Source organism: Scyliorhinus canicula, chromosome 15 (assembly GCF_902713615.1).
Source record: "Scyliorhinus canicula chromosome 15, sScyCan1.1, whole genome shotgun sequence".
Lineage (NCBI taxonomy): Eukaryota > Metazoa > Chordata > Chondrichthyes > Carcharhiniformes > Scyliorhinidae > Scyliorhinus > Scyliorhinus canicula.
In genome coordinates, this window is record NC_052160.1 from 132,154,053 (window position 1) to 132,181,117 (window position 27,065).

Consider the following 27,065-nt stretch of genomic DNA (forward strand, 5'->3'; position numbering starts at 1 on the left):
GCCCAGTATGTGGTTATCCCTTATTCAGAGACATCCCAGAGGATGTATGAGCTCCTTAATGGGATTGTCAATGTAAGCCCAGGACACAGCTTTCACTTCATTCCAGAACAATGGCCACAGGTTCAGGGTTGTAGCGGCCAACTTCAGGAAATGCATCGGGTAGCGTTCCAATACACAGAGACTGATCAGGGTGGTCAGGAAGAATACAAATGGACGGTATAATGAGAATTTGGTGTGGAAGGATAGGAAAGGGAAGGTGCGAATGGAAGTGCTGGGATGAAAAGGGATGGGATTGGTGGTTTGGAATGGAAGGGTTGGGATGGAAAAGTTGTCTTGGAAGGTTTGGGATGCAAGGTTTTGGATTGGAGAGTTGGCATCATGAAGGAATGAGATCAAATAGTCCAAAATATCTTCATCATCTAAACTGATCTTGTGATTAAAAGTTGAAGATATAAGGGCAGTACGGTGACGCAGTGGTTAGCACTGCAGTCTCACGGCGCCAAGGTCCCAGGTTTGATCCCAGCTCTGGGTCACTGTCCGTGTGGAGGTTGCACATTCTCCCTGTGTTTGCGTGGGGTTCGCCCCCACAACCCAAAGATGTGCAGGGTATGTGGATTGAACACGCTAAAATTGCCCCTTAATTGGAAAAAATGAATTGGGTACTCTAAATTTATTTTTTTTAAAGTTGAAGATATAAATTTATACAAAAGAGATAAAACTGAATGGAATTTCATTGTATCTTTAATATATTATCTAACATTTCTTTAGTTGTCAGAACACAGACACAGTCTGAGTCCAGGTGCACTGATTAATCGGCTAATTAAAGTCCGACCTTCGAAATACATTCAATCAAATTCTCATAAAGGACATTTTTAAATAACAAAAACACATAAAGCATCTCCTCTTCAGTCTACAAGGCAAAATAAAGTCAAATCACAATTTTTTGCAACACTGCACAGGTTAAAGAATAAAAAAAAGGTTACATTATTCGAGTGTCCTGGAAGGTATATTTTCTCTGGTGGTATTCACACATTACTGGATGTATAATGAGGTGACCGCCAAAGAATCATGTAGAAGCCTTTCCTCAAGCAACTGTCAGAGTATAGGGTACTCTGTGACAGCCCATCTGCACCAGTAAATCATTCTAACCAGGCTGCCACTCTTCCAGTTAGCTTATTGTGCCGAGTGAGGCAGATTGGTGGCTAATAAATTAATTGTGGAACCCAGTCATTAGGAAGAAAGAAAGATTTGCACTTATGGTGTGCCTTTCACATCAAGACATCCCAAAGTGCTTCACAGCCAATTAAGTGCTTTTAAAGTGTAGTCATTATTGTAGTGAGGCAGCCAATCCACATGCAGCAAGATCTCACAAGCAATGTGATCATGGCCAGCTAATCTGGGGTTTATTGGGAAATGTTGAATTTCGGGATAAACGTTGGCCCAGGAAACCTCCCCTCCCCTGCCCTTCTTCGAAACAGTGCCTTGGCACAAAATGGGTCGAGTCTCACCTTGATATCTCTGCTAAAAGGCAGCACTTCAGACAGTGCAGCACCCCCTCACTATTGCACTGGAGTGTCAGCCCTGAATTTGTACCCTGGGATGGGACGAGGGCCCACAACTCTCTGGCTCAGAAACGAGAGTGCTGAGCTACAACTGTCAACTGGAGTTAGGACACAAATAGACATCGCTACGTTGATCAACTAACAATATCCCTTGGCAGCTCTCTAAATGAGCGTCATTGTGCATCACATAAACATGCAAATCTGTGAATCATTTGGCCTCCCGATCACATTTCCCCCGTTCAACAACATCACAGCTGATCCGATTGTGCCCTCAGCTCCACATTCCACTTGGCCCCGCTAATCTATGACCCCCCCTTGTCAGTCAAGAATCTATCTGCCTCTGCCTTAAAAATATTCAGTGACCCTGCCTCCACCGCTCTCCGGGAAAGAGGATACCAAAACTACTCTGGTGGGGGGGGGGGGGGGGGGGGGGGTGGTGGGGGTGGGGGGGGGGGGGTGGGGGGGGGGGTGGGGGTGGGGGGGGGGGGGGTGGGGGGTGGGGGTGGGGAAGGGGGTGGGGGGGGGGGGGGTGGGGGGGGGTGGGGGGGGTGGGGGGGGTGGGGGGGGGGTGGGGGGGGGGGTGGGGGGGGGGGGGTGGGGGGGGGGGGGGTGGGGGGGTGGGGGGGGTGGGGGGTGGGTGGGGGGGGTGGGGGGGTGGGGGGGGGTGGGGGGTGGGTGGGGGGGGTGGGGGGGGGGGTGGGGGGGGTGGGGGGGGGGGGTGGGGGGGGGGGGGTGGGGGGGGGGGTGGGGGGGGGGGTGGGGGTGGGGGGGGGGTGGGGGGGGAAGAGATGAGATGCAAGCCATCCTCCACCTCCCCACCCACTCCCACATGGCCCAGGATTCTTCTGAGTCTCTGCCCTGAATGTCATCGGACCTCCATTCTTAGCCCACCAGGTGATGACGGGTTGGCTGTCAGGGCTTTATGTTTAACACCCTCCCTTCTCTTTCAAGCTCAAGGCAGGACTTTGAGCACCTCACCTGGACAGCCACTCTAATACAGTACAGGGACAGTGCCAACATGTCAGAGGTACCTTTCTTCAGGAAGTGGGCAGGAACAAAGGATTCTTTGGCACCGTTTGTTGAAGAGGAAAAAAGTTCTCAGAATAAGAGGTGGGTCATGTGGGACTGAGATGAGGCGAAATCTCTACACTCAAAGAATTGTGAATCATGAAAGTCTCTGTGTCAGATGCTCTGGCCGCGATTCTTCGCAAATGCGGAGAGTCGTGAAGGCTGCCGTGAAACTGCCCGTGTTTCACGGCAGCCTCCGCGCCCCCTCCCGGGACCCGATTCTGCTCCCCGGTCGGGGCTAGCAGCGGGGCCCCGTGAACCTCGGCATCGCGGGCTTAGCGAAGTTCGCTAAGCCCGCACGCCAAGGTTAACGGCGGCTGACGCAAACGATGACGTCAGCCGCGCATGCCTGCATATGTGTGAAACCCGCGCATGCGCGGGCCATTATGTCCCTCAGCCGCCCCGCGGACTGATCCTGCGGGGCGGCGGAGGAACAAAGAGTGCGCGGGGTTCGGACCCGCTGCCCGCGGTCGGTGGGCACCGATCGCGGGCCCATGCCACCCTTGGCACGGCCGTGGTGCGGCCGTGCCAATCGGTGGCATGGTTCTCCAGAACGGCACTTTGCGGCCGTTTTCACGAACTGTGATAGCAGGTGTGTTGGAGTTCGTGAAAACGGCCGTAAAGGCCTGGGAAATCGGCCCATCGGCTAGGGGAGAATCGCTGCTCGCCGTAAAAAAATGGCGAGCAGCGATTCGTGTCGTGGGGCGGCCGTGGGGGGGGGAGGGGGGAGAATATCGGGAGGATGGGAAAAATGTCGGGAAGGCCCTCCCGCTATTCTCTGACCCGTCGTGGGGGGTGGAGAATCGCGCCCTCAGTCACTGAGAATATCCAAGTCTGAGCTCAATAGATTTTTGGATACTGAGTAAATCAGGGGAATAGGGCAAGAAAATGAAGTTGAGGAAGTGTTATAACACGCTTGGCTCTGAATGGATAGGGACGATCCACTATTTCGTGGAGCTTGCAGAATATCAGCTCCCCTGTTAAGGGGCCAGGTGACCTTTAACAATGTTCTTTCGTTACCCTTTAAAAAGGGGAGAAAATCAGCCATGGTCTTACTGAATGGTGAAGCAAGCTCAAATGGATAAATGGCTTCTCCTGCTCCTATTTTGCATGTTCTCCCACTACCTTTGCTAACATTCTTCCCTCAACCAATCCAAGTAAAAATAAATTAATAAAGTCATTTCATCGTGTACGTCAAATAGTTGCTGCATTCCCCACAAAACAGCAATGACTGCACTTGCTTATGTGTGCAAGTACAAGACTTCTACCCCCCCACCCCCTTCATTCCCCAGTGCGAGAATGAAAGATAAACCTACAAATAGTTAATAGATTTGCCCGAAATTCCTCTCTCTGTGCTGTGATGGCCCAGAGGTTGCTGGTTTACATTCTTCCATGCCAAGAAATTGAACTTGGTAAACCTGGTAAAGACTGGGTTGGCATCGGCAGGAGAGGAAAGGCCACAAAACTTGCTGTAAAAACTCAACTCAACTCAACTCAATTAATGTTCTTCAGGAGCGGGAAGCTGCAACCATAACCTGGTTAATTCATCCGCAGGGTGCTGCTGCCGAGGTTGGCATTTATTGCACATCCCGAGATGCACTTCGGAAGGAACTGGAGGTGGACCTTCATGAAAATGAAATGAAAATGAAAATTGCTTATTGCCACGAGTAGGCTTCAATGAAGTTACTGTGAAAAGCCCCTAGTCGCCACATTCCGGCGCCTGTCCGGGGAGGCTGGTACGGGAATCGAACCGTGCTGCTGGCCTGCTTGGTCTGCTTTAAAAGCCAGCGATTTAGCCTGGTGAGCACTGCATCTGAGCATCTTAGAGCACTGCAGCCTGTGTGGCAAAAGGAACTCCTGCAATGCTGTTAGGTAGGGAAGCTCTAAGGTATTTTAGACAACATCTCAAGTCCTGCACCCATGACTTTTAGGAAAAGAGAGATTAGTGCTGTCTTGCTCGTGTCGTCCACCAAAAGATCAATAAGCTTTAACAGAGGTCTGTGGACCCTTTTACTTTCAACTATCTTATGTAATGTGGAGATGCCGGTGTTGGACTGGGGCGAGCACAGCAAGAAGTCTTACAACACCAGGTTAAAGTCCAACAGGTTTGTTTCAAACACCAGCTTTCAGAGCACTGCCTCCGCAGTGCTCCGAAAGCTCGTGTTTGAAACAAACCTGTTGGACTTTAACCTGGTGTTGTAAGACTTCTTGCTATCTTCTGTAAAGTAGCAGAAAGAGGAATTTCAGGCAAAAAAAAAAGAGTTTATACACTGGCATCCCCCCTTTTGGGACCTTCATTTTTACCGTAACTGAAATTGGAACAAAACGCTCCAAATTCTCACGCTTATCACATTTGGCAATTTTTAAAAAAACAAAAACAAGAGTTAAGCAAAAAGAATCATTTACCTGATAGAATCAAATGTGTTTAAAACACGGTTCTACTTTTAAAAAAAAACATGAAGCAGGTTCCACATGATGCCGATTATTAAGATGATCTCTGGAACTTTACACCTTCAATGTCCATTCTCTTAGGAAGATTATTGCAGCCCAACAAATCAGTGAGGCGCATCAGTTTAACTAGAATCTGAGACAAAAGCGACCTTGCCACTTCTCCAACAGGGTAGGGGCAGCTGCGTGTGGGTTTCCCGCAGTAATGTCCATTGTAAAAGCCAGTACAGAAAATCAGTCTGTTCCAATATTGCATTAGATCCATTCAGAAGTAGTGCTCATTATCGTGGCTGGTCGCTTGCTAAATCTCAGCTCTGGTACGAAAACTTTGACTCCTCTATCGTGCCTGTTTTTGAAGGGTCTGAGAAAACAAAGACAATTGGAAGATCAGTGGTGTCTCTTTCTGTCAGTGGTGCCCAGGAACCAACAGAATAAAAATGTAAAACACAGGCACAGCGAGCCTCACCGGGGGGCAGCATGGCAGCACAGTGGTTAGCACAGTTGCTTCACAGCTCCAGGGTCCCAGGTTCGATTCCCGGCTCGGGTCGCTGTCTGTGCGGAGTCTGCAGGTTCTCCCCGTCTCTGCGTGGGTTTCCTCCGGGTGCTCCGGTTTCCTCCCACAGTCCAAAGATATGCAGGTCAGGTGAATTGGCTGTGCTAAAATGCCCTCAGTGGGATGGTTGGGGTTACGGGGAGAGGGTGGAGGTCTGGGGATCGGGTGCAGGTATGGGTTTAGTTAGGGTGGTCTTTCCAAGGGCCGGTGCAGACTCGATGGGCCGAATGGCCTCCTTCTGCACAGTTAATTCTATGAGTCCCAGTAAGATTTCCACGAGGAAGCAGTTCTTCACATGAAGGATGGTTGAATTCTCAAAACTCACCACCATCCTTTTCCCAAGAGGCTGAGACATCAATTGTCTGCCATCGTGTTGCTTGCAGAGGACCTCAGATACATTCTGGGGGTGGGTGGGTGAGGGCTGCGGGTTGGAGTGGTTTATGGTAAGGGTGCTGTTTTGGGAGGACTGATGACAACTTCCATTACTAGAGTTCATCCAAAATTCTGCTCCTTTATCCTATATCGCATCAAGGGCAGCTGGAAAAAGGCCCCAGAAATTTGCAGGGAGTTCACACTGTCCCAGTGCTAGATTGGGATCGGTACAATAAACTCCTCAGGGCTGACCAATTTCTCCTCCTCAGAGGACTGTACCCTTACTGACCCAGTTATGATTGCTTACCTGCCATTCTGTGATGATTGTGTAATCTGTGCACCAGTAGAAGAACCAAGTAGAACAGAAGGGCAAGACAGCCAAAGGTTAGCCCACACACCAGGAAGATATCGGTTTCAGGAGACTGAATAACCTGAAAGTAGCCATGAGATGAATTAGTCAAAAAGTTAAAGAAATGATGGTCAATGGGCTCATACAAATTAGGAACATACAAATTAGGAGCAGGGATAGGCCACTCGGCTTCTGGATCCTGCTCCGAATCGGGCAGGGAAGTGACATTTGCAACCTCAATGGGATGCAGTAGTGAACTGGCAATAGTGGATTGGTCACCCAAAGGACTTCATGGCAGTTTGTAAAACAGGTCATCGAATGCCCTGCAGCAGTTCTCTCTCGCTCTCTGTTGGTTAGTTAAAAGTTACTGAGTGGAACCTGACAGCACAAAAGGAGACCTTTCCGGCCATTTCTCCGTCTAAAAGAACTGGCCAGCTAGCCCCGCCTCCCAACTCTATTCTCCATCCCCTTTCAAATGTGTTTTCTTCAGGTAGCTATCCAGTTCTGCTTTGCAAGCCATCATGCGTTCTGCTTCCAATCTTGAATGTGGTTGCCCTTCCATGTTCTAATAACCTTTGCCATGAAATGCTTTTCTCCGAATCTCGCCCTTCTTTTTTTGGCGATTACCTTAAAAGTATAAACGCCTTCACTAATGCAGAGAGAAGCTGGAATTGTTCTCTTCAGGGACGTTGAAGAGGAGGCTCAAGAGAGGTGTTCTAAATAATAAGGGGTTATGATGGATAGGGTATCCACTGGCAGGAGAGTCAATAACCAGAGGACACGGATCTAAGATAACTGGCAAAGGAACTAAAGGGAGCGGTGAGGAGATTTATTTTTTTACGCCGTGACGGGTGATGATTTGGAACGCTATAAGCGTAGTTCAGCTATAACCTACTGACCTCTTAGTCAGAAGGTTTTAGATTCAATTTCTTCTTCTAAGACTCAAAGACACAAGATGGAATGCACAACCTGGCAGGTTGGTGAAGGTGTAACTTTCTAAAGGAAATTGGAAAAGTTCTTGAAAAAGATTGGGCGCGATTCTCCGCTGCCCACGACGGGTCGGAGAATAGCGGAAGGGCGTCCCCGACATTTTTCACGCCCTCCCGCTATTCCCCCCCCCCCACGGCCACCCCACAACATGAATTCCCCCCAGGCCGATGGGCCGAGTTCCCAGGCCTTTACGGCTGTTTTTACGGCAGCAAACACACCTGCTTGCTGCCGTCGTAAAAACGGCCGCAACATGCCCGTTCTCGGCGTTCTCGGCATCCAGGGCCCCGATTGGCACGGCCGTACCACGTCCGTGCCAAGGGGGGCATGGGCCCACGATTGGTGCCCACCGATCGCAGGCAGTGCGTCCGTAACGGACACACTCTTTCTCCCTCCGCCGCCCCGCAGGATCAGTCCGCGGGGTGGCCGAGGGAGATGACGGCCCCGCGCATGCGCGGGTTGGAGCCATCCAACCCGCGCATGCGTGGCTGACGTCATCGTGCTCGTCAGCCAGCATGACGCTTGCCGCGCGGACTTAGCGACGGTCGCTAAGGCCGCGATGCCGTGCTTCACGGGGCCCCGCTGCTAGCCCCGCCCGGGGGGGGGAGAATCGGGTCCCGGGAGGGGGCGCGGAGGCTGCCGTGAAACACGGCCAGTTTCACGGCAGCCTTTACGATTTGCGGAGAAGCGCGCCCATTGTTTTTTAAAGTGCCAATGGGGAAAGGCCAGCGGAGTGAATAGTGACAGGTATTTCCGAACCTATCAAAGCCCCTCAACATTTTGAACACCTTTGTCAAGTCTCTCTCTTCCCTTCTCCGTTCTAGTGAAAATCCTCCACCCACCACCTTAACAATGATCAGTGGAGGTTTAACATGGCCCATGCTTTCCATTCTAACTCAACACCCAATTAATAACACTTTGGCTTCTATGTTTTTTTCCAGTTTTATTAACTAGTCCACCCATTTTAAGGATACTTGAATCCCCATCTCTGCTTGACTCACCTTAAAATGTCATATTTCATGGTTATTTCCTCCCTCCTGCTCGACCCCCAGAGGTGTACCAGCTCACATTTCTCAGCTTGCCATATTATATTGTATCCTTCTGGTTGCTCAGTCTGCTGACTGTTCTTCACCCTCCTTAAAATAGTTGACTTCAGCATTAACCACACTCCCACTTTTTGTATCATCTGCAAATTCTGATATTGGATTCTTGTATCCAAGTGGAAATATTAAGAGCTGTGGCCCCCAACAACAATCCCTGGGTAGTGATACCAACTCTGGTTGGACATATTCCAGGAGGTTTCAGCATGTTTTATCCTGATGTCATGGCCCTAAACTCCTGCTATTCATAGTTCAACCTGTTTATCTTTATGGTGCTTTGCACTCCTATGCCAACTAGACTGTTGATTATCTATTGGGGGTAATTGTTGACTGATGTTCAAATTGTTTTATCCCCCCCCCCCCCCCCCACATCTCTGATCTTTTTTCATGCTCCTGTGAATTTTCTCCTGTGTTTTCTCCATGATGATGTGGGGATGGTTTGGAAACTCTATCCTTGGGAACACCATGGGCTGGATTCTCCGATATTGAGGCTATGTCCGGGGGGTAGCGTCCAGTTCTACGATGAAAAAAAATCAGTGAAGTCCCAACACCGACCCTCTGACCGGTGAGGGTCTAGCAGCTGCGCCACTTGAAATGCACGGCCGTCATGAAATAAACGGCTAGAGAATTGGCGGGTCCGTGCCCGCGCATGTGCGCGGCGACGACCTGCAGCGGTCGCACTGTACAACATGGCGCCGGTCTGCGCGGACCCAACCTGCCAGGTAGTGCCCCCCCCCCCCCCCCCCTGCCTCGCCGCCTGCGGCCACCACCCACCAGTCCCCCCCAGCCCTCACCAAAGACTCGGCAGCCAGCGGCACGGCTCCCGCCCCTGGCGGTGCTGGACACAGTCTGTAGCCGTCACGCCGGGTTCCCGAAAACAGGCACCGCCCCCAATTCGGTCAAAAGGAATTCTCCGCCTGATCGCCGGTTACAAAATCGGTGTCGGCAAGCGGAAAATCCCGCCCCATTCCTCTATTTGGAAATACACCCAATAAAAACTACTCTGATTTCAGCACTGTGTCATAAGCCTGCAAAATGGCACCTTATTAAATGCCTTTTGTAAATCGATCTGTTGTATTTCTTTAGGTTGCATTCAGGAAAGGCCGTTAAGTTGGTCAGACGTGATTCTATTTTCTTTTAAAAACAAACATTTTGGAAGGATATACTCACTGATCCGACAAGCATCTGGAGGGCAAATTCGCCGACGCCAGCCCCTGTCACCAGTACCGTCGTCGCACACCCTAAGAGATGATAGGGAAAATAAACTAAATAAAGTACATCCAAGGTTTCAAACGACATTCGATTGAAAGTATAATGTGTGGTGTGCGGTGGGTTTCAAACAATTCAAGGCAAGGACAATGCAGTATCCTGGACTCCTTTCAAACGCCAAAAAGCATCAGAAAGGAATGTCCCAGATTTGTCTCCCTCATCCCTCCCCAAGACAGGCCTTGGGTTTCAATTTTGTGTTTCATCTCTGCCGGGATATTAATTGGCACCTTGGGGATAAGGAGCTTCTTGACTCGGCAGAACTAGGACTAAAATACAAAGAGCAGAAGTCAAGCTTCTGGCATGCAAAGGCCTGGAGTACTTATATATTGGCCTTAGAGGGAGTGTAGTATGGATGTACCGGAATTATCCTTGAGATTTAGGCAGTTAAATTGTAATCTAATATTTTTGAGATATCAAAAGGACAAAGAATTGAATCATAGAATACCTACAGGGCAGATCAAGTCTGTATCAACCTTCTGAAAGAGTACCCTACTTAAGTCCACTCCCCCGTCCTACCCCCCTAACCCCACCCAGCCTTTGGACACTAAGGGATAATTTAGCACGGCCAATCCACCCCACCTGCACATCTTTGGAATGTGGGCGGAAACCGGAGCACCCGGAGGAAACCCACGCAGTCACCCAAGGCCAGAATTGAACCCGGGTCCCTGGCACTGTGAGGCAGCAGTGCTAACCACTGTGCCACCGTGCCAAAAGGCACGAGAGAGAGAGGAGTTATTTCCGCTGGTTCAGAAGTGTAGGACTAACGGGCATAATCTAAAGATTAGAGCCAGGTCTGTTCCCGGGTGGATTTAGGAAACATTTCTATGCACAAAGGGTGATAAAAGTTTGGAACTCACTTCTGCAAGCAACAGTTGATGGGAGGTCCATTGTTAATTTTAAAACTAAGATTGACAGATCTTTGTTAACTAAAGATTTAGGGAGTATGGCACAAAGGCAGGCCAGTGGAGTCTGGTCACAGATCAGCTATGACATCTTCGAATGGTGGAACAGGCTCATTGGGCTAAATAGCCTCAATTTAGATCATCTTGCCTAACAGGGCTGGCGTTGAGTGATTGGTCAAAGTTGCTACGTAAGTGCATAGAATTCAAAAATAGTGAAGCAATGTTAAATGTGCATTGGACCCTGGTCAGGTAGCACTGACAGTCCCGTGCACAATTCCGGTCTCCAGGGTTTTTAAATGAAATAGAAACACCAGGAAAATAGGTTCCCCAGGTCTGAGGTATTACAGCTTTCGGAAAAAATATAATTCATAGAATTTACAGTGCAGAAGGAGGCCATTTGGCCCATCGAGTCTGCACCAGCTCTTGGAAAGAGCACCCCACTTAATCCCACGCCTCCACCCTATTCCCATAACCCGTAATCCATTAACCCCAGCTAACCTTTTTTTTTAACCCTAAGGTAATTTAGCATGGTCAATCCACCTAACCTGCACATCTTTGGACTGTGGGAGGTAACCAGAGCACCCGGAGGAAACCCACGCACACACGGGGAGAATGTACAGACTCCACACAAACAGTGACCCAAGCCGGGAATCGAACCTGGGACCCTGGAGCTGTGAAGCAACTGTGCTAACCACTGTGCTACCGTTGGGATAGAGGTTGGGGTTTTTTTTCTTTATTGGAGGACAGTCCCAGTGAATATCTTTCAAATCATGGATTTGTTGGACAGGTTAAACCCAAAACTAGGGGCTATAAATACAAGGTGGTTACAAATAAAAGACAACAGGGAAATAAGGAGAAAAGCCTTTACTTGGAGATGGGTTAGAATATGGAAAACTATCACGGAGAATGGTTGATGGAAATGGTTTACTCGCCAATACTGGGGCTGATTTCGCACAATGGGCTAAGGCTTGTCATGCAGAACGAGACCAGGAGCGCGGTTCAATTCCCGTACCAGCCTCCCCGAACAGGCGCCGGAATGTGGCAACTATGGGCCTTTCACAGTAACTTCATTGAAGCCTACTCGTGACAGTAAGCAACTTTTATTTCATTTCATTTCAATGGCTTAGATGCTTTGTAAAAAGGAAGCTAAATGAGAAGATGAGAGAAAAGGAATAGAAAGATATGCTGAAAGGCTGAGATGAGACAGAGTATTAATGCCAGCATGATGGCCTGTTTCTCTGCTGTCTATTCTATCCATAATTAACTTGTTTGGTTGACAGGAGAATCTCATATCAGAGTGAATGGAATTAAAAGCATTGCATCTGGTAGAATGTACAACAAACCTTGGTAATTCAGGATATCCTCGGTATAAGCCAACATACTGGGAAAGGTACTGCTCAGGAAAAAACCCAAAAGTCCTGTTCCCACAAAGAGACAAACAATACTGACTGGGAAACACAACATCAGGACAAAGGTGCCAATGATTCCACCCTGCAGGACAGAAAAATCACAGGAAGGAAAAACATCAGAACAGACAGACTCCCACCGAAACAACTTTTTAAAATGATATATAAACCAAGTTTCCGGCAAAAATAATAACAAGACTGGGACAGGAATAAAAATGGAAAGGCTGAGAGGGTTTGGTGGCCAGGTCTTCTCAAATGCTGAGATGTACAGATGACATACATTCACCTTCAAATAGTGATCATCTGAGAGGGCAGAGGCACGGTGGCACAGTGGTTAGCACTGCTGCCTCACAGTGCCAGGGACCCGGGTTCGATTCCAACCTCGGGTGACTGTATGTGTGGAGTTTGCACATCCTCCCCTGTCTGCCTGGGTTTCCTCCGGGTGCTCCGGTTTCCTCCCACAGCCCAAAGATGTGCAGGTTAGGTTGTATGATCATGCTGAATTGCCCTTTAATATCCAAAGTTAGGTGGGCTTACAGGGATAGGCGGGGATTGGGTCTGTGTAGGGTGGTCTTCCAAATGGTCGGTGCAGACTCGATGGGCCGAATTGCCTCCTGCACTGCAGGGATTCTATGAGGGGAAACCTGAGTTGAAAGTCTCAATTAAAAAGCAGCACCTCTGACAGTGCAGCACCTCCTCAGCATTGCACTGGAGTGACAGCCTCGATTATTGTACTTCAGTCTGAGGAGAGGCTGCGACTCAGACACGAGCGCCCTCAACCACAGCTACACAAGACTTATCAACCCGGAATGTCCAGGTTAAATTCTTGGTCTGTTAGACAATCAGGTGAGTGTCGACCCTGCAATAAACTAACTTTCCTGATCCTCTCTCCTGGGGTAACTACTTGCACCTGGACCTCAATGTTCGAACCAGGAACAGGCTCCATGCTGAAGGAGGAAGATGGAAGTCAATCTGAAACAAGGAGTGATTAAAATACTCACCAGGTTTATGAACACCATGGTCACTGGTTTTAACTTTCCAGACAGTGGTATAGATGCCAGTCTCCCCAGAGTGATGGAAGCCCAGAAAAGACTGCTGAGGTAGCCAGCTACCCTCGGCACAATGTACAGAGGTTTTTCAACAGCATAGGTATATACAAATCCAGAATACTCTCCCTGTCAGATATCAAACACAGGTTATCACAAAACTCTACACGTTTATTTTGTTATATCATATTATTATTTCTTTACAATACAAACAACTAAGAAAAACAGGACTAATGATTTGGTAATCTCACCCTTTCCCATTGCTATTTGGTGAAGGCATTTGACCCCTACTTCTCCAGTGTATCTCACCTCTCCTCCTTCTTATCTCACCCCCTCCCCATGTCCAGTCCATGTCGCCCCCTTCCCATCTCCAGTCCCTCTCACCCCCTCCCCATCTCTAGTACATCTCACCCTCCCCCGATTTCCTATCCATCTCACCCCCCCAATCTCCCATCCATCTCACCCCCCACAATCTCAAGTCCATCTCGCCCCCTCCCCATGTCATAGCCAGTCCATCTGACCCCTCCCAATCTCCCGTCCATCTCACCCCCCATCTCCAGTCCATCTCACCCCCTCTCAATCTCCCGTCCATCTCACCACCCCCCCAATCTCCAGTCCATCTCTCCCCCTCCCCATGTCCAGTCCATCTCTCCCCCTCCCCATGTCCAGTCCATCTCTCCCCCTCCCCATGTCCAGTCCATCTCTCCACCTCCCCATGTCCAGTCCATCTCTCCCCCTCCCCATGTCCAGTCCATCTCTCCCCCTCCCCATGTCCAGTCCATCTCCCTCCCCGTCTCCAGCCCATCTCACCCACCCTCACCATCTCCTAACCATCTCAACCCCCCATCTATCTCAACAAACCCCTCCTCAACCTCCAGTCCCCCATCATCTCCTGATCATCTCATCTCCCCTTTCCTCTCCATCTCCAGTTCATCTCACCTCCCCACCCTCCCACCCCACACTCCCCCCACCCCCAAGTCCTTGGAGGTAATCGCCCACCTACACCCCCTCCAAAGTCCTTGCAGAAAATCTCCTCCCTCCTCAGTCTGAGCAGGAAAATGCTTCCCCTCTTCCCCAGTCCATGCAGATTGTTTCCCTCTGCTCCTGGAGAAAGTTTTAAATCTTCCCCCATCCTGCTTGCAAGCTGAAACCTCCTCCTCTGAGCAAGCCGCCCCCCCATAATTGGATTCCTCTCTTGCAATTACATCGACTTATGTGCTAAATCTCTGACCTCGCCCACACAATCTCTTTCTCACAGCCTCCAGGCCCCGAGCTCAATCCCCTGATTTTTCTGGCTGCAGATCAGATTTTCAGCACAGATCTCCCTCCCTGTTTGTGGCTGGCAGACTCTCAATCTGGCTGGGAAATCAGACGAGATCCTGCATCCGTCTCCATCCCCAACTCTCTCCCCTCCCACCATGAATATCAAGACCCAAGAGTCTACATCGATACCAGACAGTTGGTACAGATGCAGATATAGAGCGAACCCTACCATGCACAATGCTTGCTGGCAACAGGTTCAATTTCAAGCCTTCATCTGATGTCATGTTTAAAAAGAAACAATTGACAGACGCACAAAAAAAACTGGTTACAGTAAAAATCTGAGGACATGAGGTGACTCAAACTTCTTCTAGTTTTATCTCGAATCGCACTTCCTGGAGAGATCCTCTGTCTCTTTGACCCGCCTTTATTCTAATGACTCTGGAATACGTGCCTTAAGACAGTTGGGGTGTTAGGGAGGGATGGAGGGTTGGCAGGGAGATTTTGAATGATCTTGGAAACTGAAATGTGACAGAATGCAAGATTTGAGGGCAGATTTTGACCGTTTTGCATTGGACCAGGAGGAACTTCCAGCGAGCAGAGCACAAGGCAAAATAAGACAAGCATCACCGCATGTGCAATAATCCTCCTTGTCTAGTGTGTAGTGCACCCTTCACCACGCCAACTCCCTCGCAGCAGCCCCCCCCCCTCCCACGACACCCCTGCGACCAACCCCCCTTCCCCACACCTCCCTCCAGCAACAGAGCAATCTGCCCTCTCATTTTTAACAATGGAATCCAATCAGGTGACAATTCATTTTGGCATGTGGGGGTTCACTTTCTGCTTCAAACTAGGACAGAGAGTCTGCTTACCAAAATTCCATCCGTCATAAAAAGCACGACAGCTCCTATAACGTGGACGAGAAAGAAAGTACAAGGAGCTTCCTGAAGATGCAATCCCTTGAGGCAATCAATGATACCATCAGGCTCTGTGAATCGGGGAGAAAAAAATGTTTATTGAAGGGAGCAGTTACCTGGGATTACACAGAATATAACAACATAGGAACAGGCCATTCGGCCTGACAACTCTATGTTGGTTCTTATACTCATCCCATCCTTCGTTCTCAGGTCCTATGAACATACCAAGTGAAAAATGAAATGAATGAAAAATGAAAATCGCTTATTGTCACGAGTAGGCTTCAAATGAAGTTACTGTGAAAAGCTCCTCGTCGCCACATTCCGGCGCCTGTCCGGGGAGGCTGGTACGGGAATCGAACCGTGCTGCTGGCCTGCTTGGTTTGCTTTAAAAGCCAATGATTTAGCCCAGTGAGCTAAACCAGCCCCTGGTCATTGAAGTCAATGACTTTTCAATGCTCCAGAGCTGACCTTCGACTCCAAGATGACCTTCTGATCAGATACTTGCTCCATCACACAGACTGCCCACCTTCAGCTCTGTGACACTGCCTGTCTTCCGCCTCCACCAATCTGCTGCTGCAGCTATCATTCCTGAATTTGCTGCCTCGAAGCTTGATTATTAAAGTCAGGCCTGTATTTATGTAGCACCTTTCCCCACCTCGGCGTTTTACAACAAGTGTTGTTGAAGTGCAGTCGCTGTCGTAATGCAGGAAATGTGATGGCCCGTTTGTACACAGCAAGCTCCCACAACAATGACTCGAGAATACCAATGCGAGATCTGCAGCTCTCTATTGCTGGCGGTGCCACCGGAACGGTGGCTGTTTTCCGTATTGCTCCGAGGCCCAGTCCGAGGATCGCTGCTGGACTCCTGGACGCGGGTGAGTGAGGTACGATGGGGGTCACAGGGAGGATGGGTCACCAGAGGGGAGGAGGGAGCAGGGTAGTGTTTGGAGGCAAGGGTAGGAGGTTGGCTTTCAACACCACTCCTCTTTCTAAGCTCATATCCCTCGATAGGGCACTGAGCGCCTGGCACCTACCACTCCACCCAGGAGGCCCCAGGCAAACCTAATGGGGTTTGCTGGGCAGTATTCAAGACGCATTGGAGAGCCAAACAAATCACTGAGCTACCACTAGGTTCTGGTGGCTTCAGGATAATCGTTCTCGACTGACTCATTTATGAACCTAACTAACATCTTGTTGCCAGCGGCTTGGACTCCTGCAATGGACCCTTCCCACCCCCAACATAATTAGGGAACAGTCCCGACCCCGGTGTGTATATGCCCAGTCGATTCTCCCAGTCCTATCCGCTCTGGTGGGCTCCATTCCATTCTGCCCATGGTACCAGTCTTGGCTCAGTAGGTTGCGCTCTTGTTTCTGAGCCGGCAGGTTGTGGGTTCAAATCTCAATCCAGAGATGTGAGCACAAAGATCTCGTCTATCAGCTCAGTGCGTTACTGAGGGAGCGCTGCACAGGCCGAGGTTTCAGATTAGATGTTTAACCGAAGCCTTGACTTCTGTCTCAAGTGGGCGTAAAAGATCGAACAGGACTGCATTGGACATGTACAGAAGAGGTATTCTTGGTGCCCTGGTCTAAACTTGTCCCTGCCTCTGAAAGTGTTTATTTGGTCATAATTGCATTGCTGTTTTTGGGAGCTTGCTATGTGAAAACTGGCAGCCATTTGCACTACGACAGGGGTTACACTTCATAAGCAGTACAATGGATGTAAAAAATTTGAGGATATTCTGAGATCATGACAGATCCAGTTGGAAGGCAGGTGGTTTTTTACAAGTTTCATGCACCTGTGGAGATTATGTCCTTGGGCTAATTAGAATTCACCTTGACAGGGGTGTGTTGGGCCCCAATCAAAACATTTAACAACATAAGAATCACAGCATCTGGAACCTCTGTCTTCTGCTAGTTCTACTGCTGAGAAGGATGAGTGTAACAATCTCATGTAAATACCTGTGCTTCGAAGAAGGGTTGCCAACTTTGGTTGAATTTATTTCTGGAGGTTGTGGGCTGAATCCACTCCAGAAACCTCAGAACAAATTCAGCGCCAACACCCACCTAGAGAGTGCTGCACTGTTGGGGGTGCTGTCTTTTGGATGAGACATTAAAGCAAGGCCCCATCTGCCTGCTCAGGTAGATTTTTTTTTTTTTTAAATAATTTTTATTCAAATTTTTCAACAACAAATTTTATCACAACAAAGAAAAACAGTAACCCCTCCCCTCCAGTACAAAAACAATAAATTAACAACAAGAAAAAGAAATAAGCATAAAACCATGAGAACAAACCCCCGTAACGAACCCGTAGCCCCCCCCCCCCCCCCCCCCCCCCGTGTTGCTGCTGAAATTGACCACCCTCTAATGCTCCGCCAGGAAATCAAGAAAAGGCTGCCACCGCCAGAAGAACCCTTGCACCGACCCCCTCAGGGCATACTTGACCCTCTCCAGTTTAATGAACCCAGCCATGTCATTGATCCAGGATTCCGGGCTCGGGGGCTTCACGTCTCTCCACTGTAAAAGGATCCTGCGCCGGGCTACTAGGGACGCAAAGGCCAGAATACTGGCCTCTCTCGCCTCCTGCACTCCCGGCTCCGATGCTACCCCAAAAATAGCGAGCCCCCAGCCCGGTTCCACCCTGGAGCCAACTACCTTAGACAAGGTCCCCGCCACCCCCTTCCAGAAACCCTCCAATGCCGGACACGCCCAGAACATGTGGGTGTGATTCGCTGGGCTCCCCGAACACATGTCCTCACCCCCAAAGAACCGGCTCAGCCTGGTCCCAGTCATATGCGCCCTATGCAGCACCTTTAGTTGGATTAGACTAAGCCGTGCGCAATAGGAGGAATTCACCCTCCCCAGGGCGTCCGCCCACATCCCCTCCTCAATCTCCTCCCCCAACTCCTCCTCCCACTTCGCTTTCAGCTCTTCCACCGAGGCCTCCTCCCCCTCCTGCATCACCTGATAAATTGCAGAGATCCTACCCTCACCGACCCACGTCCCCGAGAGCACCCTATCCTGAACCCCCCTTGGCGGCAATAGCGGAAACTCCACCACCTGCCGCCTAACAAACGCCCTAAACTGCATATACCTAAAGGAATTCCCTGGGGGGAGACCCCACTTCCCCTCCAACTCCTCTAAGGTCGCAAACTTCCCGTCGAGGAAGAGGTCCCCCATCCGCCTGATACCTGCCCTGTGCCAGCTCAAAAACCCTCCATCTATCCTCCCTGGTTGCTCAGGTAGATATTAAGGATTTCAAGGCACTATTTTGTAGAAAAGCAGGGGAGTTTTCTCTGGTGTCCTGACCACTATTTATCAACACTTAATAGGACTTCCTAAATGAGATTGTAGAATTATAGAAATCCTACAGCACAGAGTCTGCGCCGCCCCTCTGAAAGAGCACCTTATCTGTGCCTCCGCCCTATCCCTATAACTCCACATAACCATTTGGACACTAACAGGCATTTTAGCAAGGCCAATCCATCTAACCCGCACTTGTGGGAGGAAGCCGGAGGAAACCCACGCAGACGTGGGGAGAACGTGTAAACTCCACACGGTCAGTCACCCAAGGGTGGAATCGAATCCTGGTCCCTGGCGCTGTGAGGCAGCTATGCTGACCACTGTGCCACCCATGGGCATTATCACATTGCTGTTTGTGTGTGTGGGGGGGGGGGGCTTGTGTGCACAAGTTGGCTGCTGTGTTTCTTACACTATAACAGTGCGTACACTTCAAAAATACTTCATTGCCTCTGAGGCTCTTTGGGGTGTTCTAAGGTGGTTAAAGGTGCTATATAAATGCAAGTATTTCTTTTTCCTGGATACAGTGATGATACAAGCATCTTTATGACAAACAATTCTAGATAGTACAGAGATTTCAGAGTATCATGGTGTAACGATCAACGAACCGTGAACTCGCTATAAAAACATGAACTTTGCTAAACTGTGTTTGATATTTGAAGAAGTGGGTGTATCTCCAGCTGTGCCGAGAGCTGCTTGCAGTTTAGATTTCATGAACACGGGATAAACCGGTTCCAAACAGTTTGACACCGTTTCAAAACCACATCACAAGCGGATTCAGGATCTAATTTTCCGTTCGTACAATTAAAGAATGACAAAGCGTAGGAGCTGGCCATTCAGCCCATTCTGCCCACCCTGCCCTGCCCTTGGAAAGAGTATTCCAATTGGCCTCACGTCCACCTGTTACACCCCAAAGCCCTGTGAATGTTCTCCCACCTGGCTGGCCGTCATGTCACCGCTCTCTATGGGCTGCAAGAGAAAGATCGAAACTGTGGCCTGTGGCCTGGCATGTTATTTGTTGCAAAATATTTGTTAATCGCAGACACTAACACACCGTCATTCCATTTGCTATCGCATATTGTTGACTGTAAATAGGTGCCATCGCACCTCCAACCTGTCCATGTAATCCCTCTCTCTCTCGCTTCTTCAATATACTCCACCTTCTCTTTCTGAAGTAAGAAAGCTATTGTCGGGCCATGAGATTACCTCTTTGAACAAAACTTTTGGTCCTAATTTCTCCTGACATAACTTTGTCTCACATTTCACCCTCCTGTGAAACTCCTTGAGATGCCTTACGATGCAATAGGTGGTATATATAAATGCAAGTAGTTGTATATCTATGCTAACAACCTCAGCTATGTCAGCAAACATGTAGTCATAAGGAAAGAACAAAATTGCCTTGAGCTAGCATCTCTCACACCCTGACATTTTAATGTTCTTCCTAGTCAATGAATTAAAATCAGTGTATCATCACTGTTGTAAACTCAAGAAGCCGATTCACACGCAGCAAGACTCCACAAATTGCAATGTGTGATGCACGACCAGATTTGTATTTCCATGCTGCGGGTTGAGGGAGGAATATTGGCTAAATCAGTATGCTGGTTCTCTCTCTGCCAGACGTGACAGTGAATCTTTTACTTCTCGATCAGCTTCAATTTAAATGTTTCGGCTGAAAGAAATCAGTGCCCTTGCTCCGTCCTGGAAATGTCGGGCTAGAACTTGTGCAAGACACTGGATTGGTCCACAATGCACAATCTTCTGGCCCAGAGGCCAGGAAGCTGCTAACTGAGCCAAGAGCGCATTCTGAAAATATGCATTATGTTGCAGTACAGTGATGCATTTAGATCAGTTTATTTTCTTAATGAAACGGTTGACGTTGCCTTGGGTGCTAGAAGATGTGTTATGTAGCTGGGAAAATGTATCTTTACTTGCCCGATGAGATCGGCAACACCCACTGCGGGTTCTATAAGTTACTAGTCGACACATATCCAGCTGGTCACCCCTGTTGGCACTAAATACAGTAAACTGCATCCTACAATGGCCCATTAGTCAATGGCCCTTCATACATGATCAGAATGACCTCTGCACTGTTATAGAGTATGAAGCTGGGGGTTGCCCTTCTTAGAGCAGGGACGATTAAGAGATTTAATCGAGGTATTCAAAAGAATCATAGAATTTACAGTGCAGAAGGAGACTATTCGGCCCATTGAGTTTGCACCGGCCCTTGGAAAGAGCACCCTACCTAAGCCCATGCCTCCACCCTAACTCTGTAACCTCTCCTACCCCTCCTAACCTTTTGGACACCCAGGGGCAATTTAACATGGCCAATCCACCTAACCTGAACATCTTTGGACAGTGGGAGGAAACCAGAGCACCCGTAGGAAACCCACGCAGACACGGGGAGAAAGTGCAAACTCCACACAGTCACCTGAGGCAGGAATTGAACCCTGGTCACTGGAGCTGTGAGGCAGCAGTGTTAATCACGGCGCCGCCCCCAAAACACGTGAGGGTTTTGATAGAACAAATAAAGGAAGCTACTTCCAGTGGCAAAATATCAGTAACCAGAGGAAAGAAAGAATTTATCCAGCAATGTTATGTCCATTGGGAGCCACAGAGTGCTTTACAGCACTCCTATTCCTATAGTGTAGGAAACACAGCACGATCCCGCAGACAGCAATGTGGTAATGACCAGGCAATCCATTTTTGATTGGTCAGAACACCGGGGAGAACACCCCAGCCCTGTTTTTAGATCATGGGCTGATCTGTATCTCAACTCCATCCACTTGCCCGGGTTACATGTCCCTTAGTAAGCAAAGGTCTATTAACCTCAGATTTAATTGAGTTAGCATCTATTGCTTATTGTGAGAGAAGAAAGATCCACACTTCTACTACCCTTTGCACGGAATATTTCCTCACCTCTCTCCTGAATGACCTGACTCTGATCCACTACGTGCACCTGAGAGGGCAGAGCCTCAGTTTGATGTCTGGTTTAGGGGCTGGTTTAGCACAGTGGGCAAAACAGCTGGCTTGTAATGCAGAACAATGACAGCAGCGTGGGTTCAATTCCGTTACCAGCCTCCCCGAACAGGCGCCGGAATGTGGCGACCAGGGGCTTTTCACAGTAACTTCATTGAAGCCTACTTGTGACAATAAACAATTATATATATTATGTCTCATTGACAAGACGGCACTTCATGCAGTGTCGCACTCCCTCAGCCTGCAGTGTCAGCCTAAGTGGCTGTGCTCGTGCCTTGGACCTGAATCTATGATCTTCTGACTGAGCGCTCTGGTGAGAGCTACAGCTGACATAGACTCGAGGTGATTGGTAAAATAACAGGAGACATCAGGCGGAAGCATCTTTTTACACAGGGAGATATTGGGTGGGATTTTCCAAATGCCAGGGTCGTCCAGACCTGCCAAACCTCAACTCCTTAAATATTTAAGAATCTGTCCATTTTTTAAAAATCAATTTAGAATACCAATTAATTTTTTCTAATTAAGTGGAAATTTAGCGTGGCCAATTCACCTAGCCTGCACATCTTTGGGTTGGGGGGGTCGAAACATATGCAAACACAGGGAGAAGATGCAAACTCCACACGGACAGTGACCCAGAATCGAACCTGGGACCTCGGCGCCGTGAGGCAGCAGGGCTAATCCACTGCCCCACCGTGCTGCCTGAACCTGTCCATCTTAACCTTGAATTTATTCAACTGGCATAAAGCTCTGATGAAGAATTTCAAAGATTCACAATTCTCTGAAAGAAGAAATTCATCCTCATCGCTACCTCAAATGTGTGACTCCTAATTTTGAAACCGTGCCCCTCGTTCAAGAAGGAAACATCCTTTCAGCATCTACCTTGTCAAGACGCCTCAGAATCTTATGTTCCATCAAGATTGCTCCTCATTCTTCTGGACTCCAACGAGTATAGGCTCAATCTTTCCCCATGAGACAACTCCTTCACCCCAGGAATCGAACCAGTGAACATGCTCTGAACTGTGCCCAATGCATGTAAATCCCTCCTTAAATAAGGAGATCAAAACTGCACACACAGTAGGTATGGTCGCACCAATACCCTATATAGTTGCAGCAAGAATTCACTACTTTTATACTCTACCCCTTCTTACAATAAAGACCCTCCAGTCCGAACGAGGTCAGCTGTTAAATATTGGGGATCTTGACAGTGCAAACCCTGTGTCCTAGACCGCAGGTAACACTGCTGCTATTTAAACATCGCACACTGCTTCCAGCTATTTACACAACACACCTGCAGTGTTTTGCAAACAAGTTTCAAGATTATCAATCTCTTTCACCTTTCTTGATGCATCAGAGTGTGTTCTCCATCCAGATCCAAATTCGCCAGTTCTCGCTAGCTACAATGATAGGATTGGAGCGGAAAGAGATCACGGGAGACCGAAGCTGGCACAAAGATGAAGAGGCTCAACACGCCAGGTGTCAGCCAGGCCTGAGTTAGTAGCACTGCCACCTCAGAGCCTGTAGATCATGGTTCGAGTCCCAACCCAGCAAGGCGTTACAGAGGAATTTCTACACTACTGGCTTTGCTGCCTTTTGGTTGGTTAAACTGAGGCCCTATCGGCCCCGTGAGGTGGAGAACGAAGATCCCACAGCTTGATTTTGAAGAGGGACAGAGGAGTTCTCCTTGGTGCCCTGGCCAATATTCAGCCCACAATCTACAGGCTATTTGGTCATCGTCACACTGCTTTTCTCTGTGAGCAAATTGACTGCCCAATTTCTCCCATTACAACACGGACTACACTTCAAAAAGTACCCCATTGGCTGTAAAGCTCTCTGGGATGCACTGAGGTTGTGAAAGGTGCTACAGAAATGTGAAGAACCATTTTAATACAGATGAAAGGAGCAAAGCCTCCTCCCTCCATGGAATGTGCAGTGCAAAAATACTTTGCTTCTAATAATTCTTGAGAAAAGTTGATGGTTGTTTGATGTTTCTCTGGATAAGTACATTTGTCAAGGGTTAACGTGACCCGTGTGGATCCAATGCCCTAGGTCAGCATTAGCAACAATAGCAAATACAGGCACTATAACTGGGCTCAGACTTTTCTGCTCTCCTATCTGGATTTATTGCATTGCCTCAGCACAACGAATGAGGGAAAACTGGGAGAGGAGGAACAAATGTGAGGGCGGCACGGTAGTTAGCACTGTTGCTTCACAGCGCCAGGGTCCCCGGTTCGATTCCCGGCTTGGGTCACTGTCTGTGCGGAGTCTGCACCTTCTCCCTGTGTCTGCGTGGGTTTCCTCCGGGTGCTCCGGTTTTCTCCCACAGGTCTCGAAAGACGTACTTGTTAGGTGAATTGGACATTTTGAATTCTCCCTCTGTGTTCTCGAATGGGCGCCGGTGTGTGGCGACGAGGGGATTTTTACAGTAACTTCATTGCAGTGTCAATGTAAGCCTACTTGTGACACTAATAAACATTAGAATTATGTCAGTAAGACTTCCTGGCCCACTTTTCACCCTCACCTGATCCACATTTGTCTCGACCACTTGAGAGAAGAGATCAATTGCTCAGTTATCTTGTTGCTGTTTGTGGGAACTTGCCGTGTGGAAATAACCCGTAGTCTTTTTCCACGGGCTGCATTTGCTGCCACCGCAACTACAGAGGGAATGCACTCACTGCACGTGCAGTCGCAATGATGTCACTGCCATTCATGTGGCACTTAGAAAGCACTTCATTGGCTGTAGAACATCTTGGGATGCCCTCAGGTTAAGGTGCTATATAAATGCAAGCTTTTTTCCCTTTTCTCCATTTTAAATTAACTAATGGAAAATTAGGAAATGCTCACCAGGGTCGTGAGCTTCTTCACCGTGTATTTTTCTGAATCTGTTGTGCCCAGGAATTTTAACAGTCCCGGGTGCAAGAGCAGAAACATCTGTCTACTTCCTACTTGATGTGGAGATGCCAACGTTGGACTGGGGTGAGCACAGTAAGAACAACACCAGGTTAAAGTCCAACAGGTTTGTTTCGAATCACTAGCTTTCGGAGCACAGCTCCTTCCTCAGGTGAATGAAGAGGTAAGTTCAAAGTATTGTCTTGCATTTTTGACTTCGTCTATATATAGGTTTCTGGGAGCTACCTCTTCATTCACCTGAGGAAGGAGCAGTGCTCCGAAAGCTAGTGACTCGAAACAAACCTGTTGGACTTTAACCTGGTGTTGTAAGACTTCTTACTGCACTTCCTACTTGTGTCAAGAAGGCGGTGAGGAAATATTTAGCAAGGATTCCAGCTCCTCGTCACTACCACTTGCTGGACGAGCGAAAGCGTGCAGACACTGAATGAGTGACGGGCAGAGTTTGGCCACAGTGCCCCCTGTGGCTGAATAGCTGCCGACAACAATTAGGGCTGGGTTTTTGCGACTGAGGTGGGTAGCTCGAGTGGGGAAATTCCCCAATTTGGCAAACCCAGCTCGTTATAAAGGGCCCCGTTACACGCAGTTTTCACTGTGGCGAGGTGGAGCATGATCGATCCGGCCCTGTAGCCGCCAGAGGAATTTCAGAGGAGGCCGAGGAGGTGGCCGAGGAGGCGGGCGAGTGCTGAGGCAGGCTGCCCCTTAGTTAGAAAAAAAAATGAACTGGATACTTTAAATTTAAAAAGTTTTGTGGGCAGTTAACCTCACCTACTTGTACCTTGCATAAGTACCATTGATTGTAGGACTGAATTGTATTTAACAAAGTACAAGAGGGTTGTAATTTAGACTGGTAATAGTCCAGTAAGTGTAGAATTGAGCACGATGACTGCCGATTAGGAACTTGAATTTCAGCCCATTCATTTAACAGGTGTAATTAGTGTGTTATAAGATAACTGGTTGACAACTTTTGTTGGCACGGATTGATACTCCGAATGTAAATAGTATTTAAGTTCTCATTTTTAGCTACCAGTTGTACATGGTGTTCCACAGAAGTGCTGTCAAGCCGCCAACGTTATACTCACAATCCGATTGCTGGGTGCAAAAGAGCCCGGGTGTGACTGAGGGGGCAGATTCTGACTGCATTCGAGCAGATGATATTGACACTGCATCCCTGTATTCTCTCTTGCCCATTCACATCTTGATGGGGGAGGGGGCGGGGGGGGTATGGGTTGGCCAGCCAAACAATCCCATTCAGTGACAAAACTATTCTATGATTTCATGATTCTCGGTCACTGTATTACACTAATGTAATAGTCAATATACACCTCTCTCTGAGTAGTTAACGTAGCTCTCGCTCTCTCTTAATCTCACAGAACTAAAAGATACCTTTCACAAGATCAAGTTGTCCAAAGTGCTTTACAGTTCAATAAATTGCTTCTGAAATGTGTTTTTGGCAGGATTTAGGACACAGCCCATTTGCACACAGCAGGCGTCACACATAGCAATGGGACAATGACCAGGTAATCTGTTGCTGCGATGTTGGTTGAGAGAGTGGCTAGGATGTGAGGGAAAAACACTCCCGTTTTTCTTCAAAATAGCGCTAGGGGACCGAGGGGGGAAGATGGAATCCTTGGTTTACCATCTCATCCAAACACCTCCGACAATGCAGTACACCCTCAGTTCCACAGTGGGAGTGTCAGCCTCGATTGATCAGATGCTCAATTCTGTGAAATGAGTCATGTCCTTCTGACGTGGCTGAGAGAGAAACCCAGAGATAACACACCCACATGCACGTGTGAGAAGACTATTACACTGCACACATACATCTTACCCTACGTTGACATTATTTCCACCTCTTCACACAACTTGACCCACCTTTAGCACGCAGTGTCTTCTCCTGCCCTGGCGATAACCTGTCCATCTGCAAGTCAGGGGGCAGTTCCTCAGCTGGTAAGAGTGGCACATTTTTCTTCCCACAGCAGCCTCCAAAACCCTGTTTACACATCAGGAAAAGTACAGCGATGGGCACTGGCAGCTGTAGAGAACAAATATGGGTTAAAGCACCAAGAAAGGGACTATTGACTCCCCCAGTAGACTGGAGGTTACGCACATTGTCTCTGCTGAGCTATGCAGACCAGAATTCCTGTTCTGAATAAGCCTTGGCCCATACATGTCACATGTTCAAGCCTCCTCCTGTGCTGGAGTGATGGTAAGTGTGAATCAGTTCCCCTGAGCAGACCTTAGACAAAGACCCTTTAACTGGATAGCTCTATCAAAGGACCAACACAGGCACGATGGGCCAAATGGTCTCCTTCTCCGCAGTATGACTCCATAAAGCAGGCTTTATTTGAATAATTGTTGCACCGCCTGATCCTGTGACTGCCACTGAAAAGCATTCAATGGACACCAATGGAATTGGCCGGACGGACGAGGTACCTCAGGGGACGGGATGAGTACTCTCACAAGCGGCCTGAATATTTTACATTCCGGTGTGTACTCACAATGTCGAATATTTCATAGTGTAACCAGTTGAGGGCGGTGGGGGGGGGGGGGGCGCACAATGTGTCCTGAACTAGATAATGTGTCCTTTAAACATGCAATATGTGCGTCCGCTCATCAGTCCTCATGAACGATCTGACATTCGGAGAT

General features: G+C 48.6%; 2 protein-coding genes across 2 annotated transcripts in view; one reads left to right on the forward strand and one right to left on the reverse strand.

The window, feature by feature from the left end:
- Nucleotides 1-27,065, forward strand: part of LOC119978126 (ETS domain-containing protein Elk-4-like) — a 133,048-nt gene that overhangs the window by 93,179 nt on the left and 12,804 nt on the right. The gene's annotated exons all lie outside the window — the stretch shown is intronic.
- LOC119978124 (major facilitator superfamily domain-containing protein 4A-like) overlaps nt 4,811-27,065 on the reverse strand; it is a 64,493-nt gene continuing 42,238 nt past the window's right edge. Inside the window, exons 4-10 of the mRNA XM_038819529.1 lie at nt 26,292-26,451; nt 15,195-15,310; nt 13,018-13,191; nt 11,954-12,101; nt 9,610-9,680; nt 6,311-6,434; nt 4,811-5,439 (exon numbers count right to left, since the gene is read on the reverse strand). Coding sequence (XP_038675457.1) covers nt 5,387-5,439; nt 6,311-6,434; nt 9,610-9,680; nt 11,954-12,101; nt 13,018-13,191; nt 15,195-15,310; nt 26,292-26,451 — 846 coding nt within the window. The 3' untranslated portion in view covers nt 4,811-5,386. The remainder of the gene's footprint in view (nt 5,440-6,310; nt 6,435-9,609; nt 9,681-11,953; nt 12,102-13,017; nt 13,192-15,194; nt 15,311-26,291; nt 26,452-27,065) is intronic.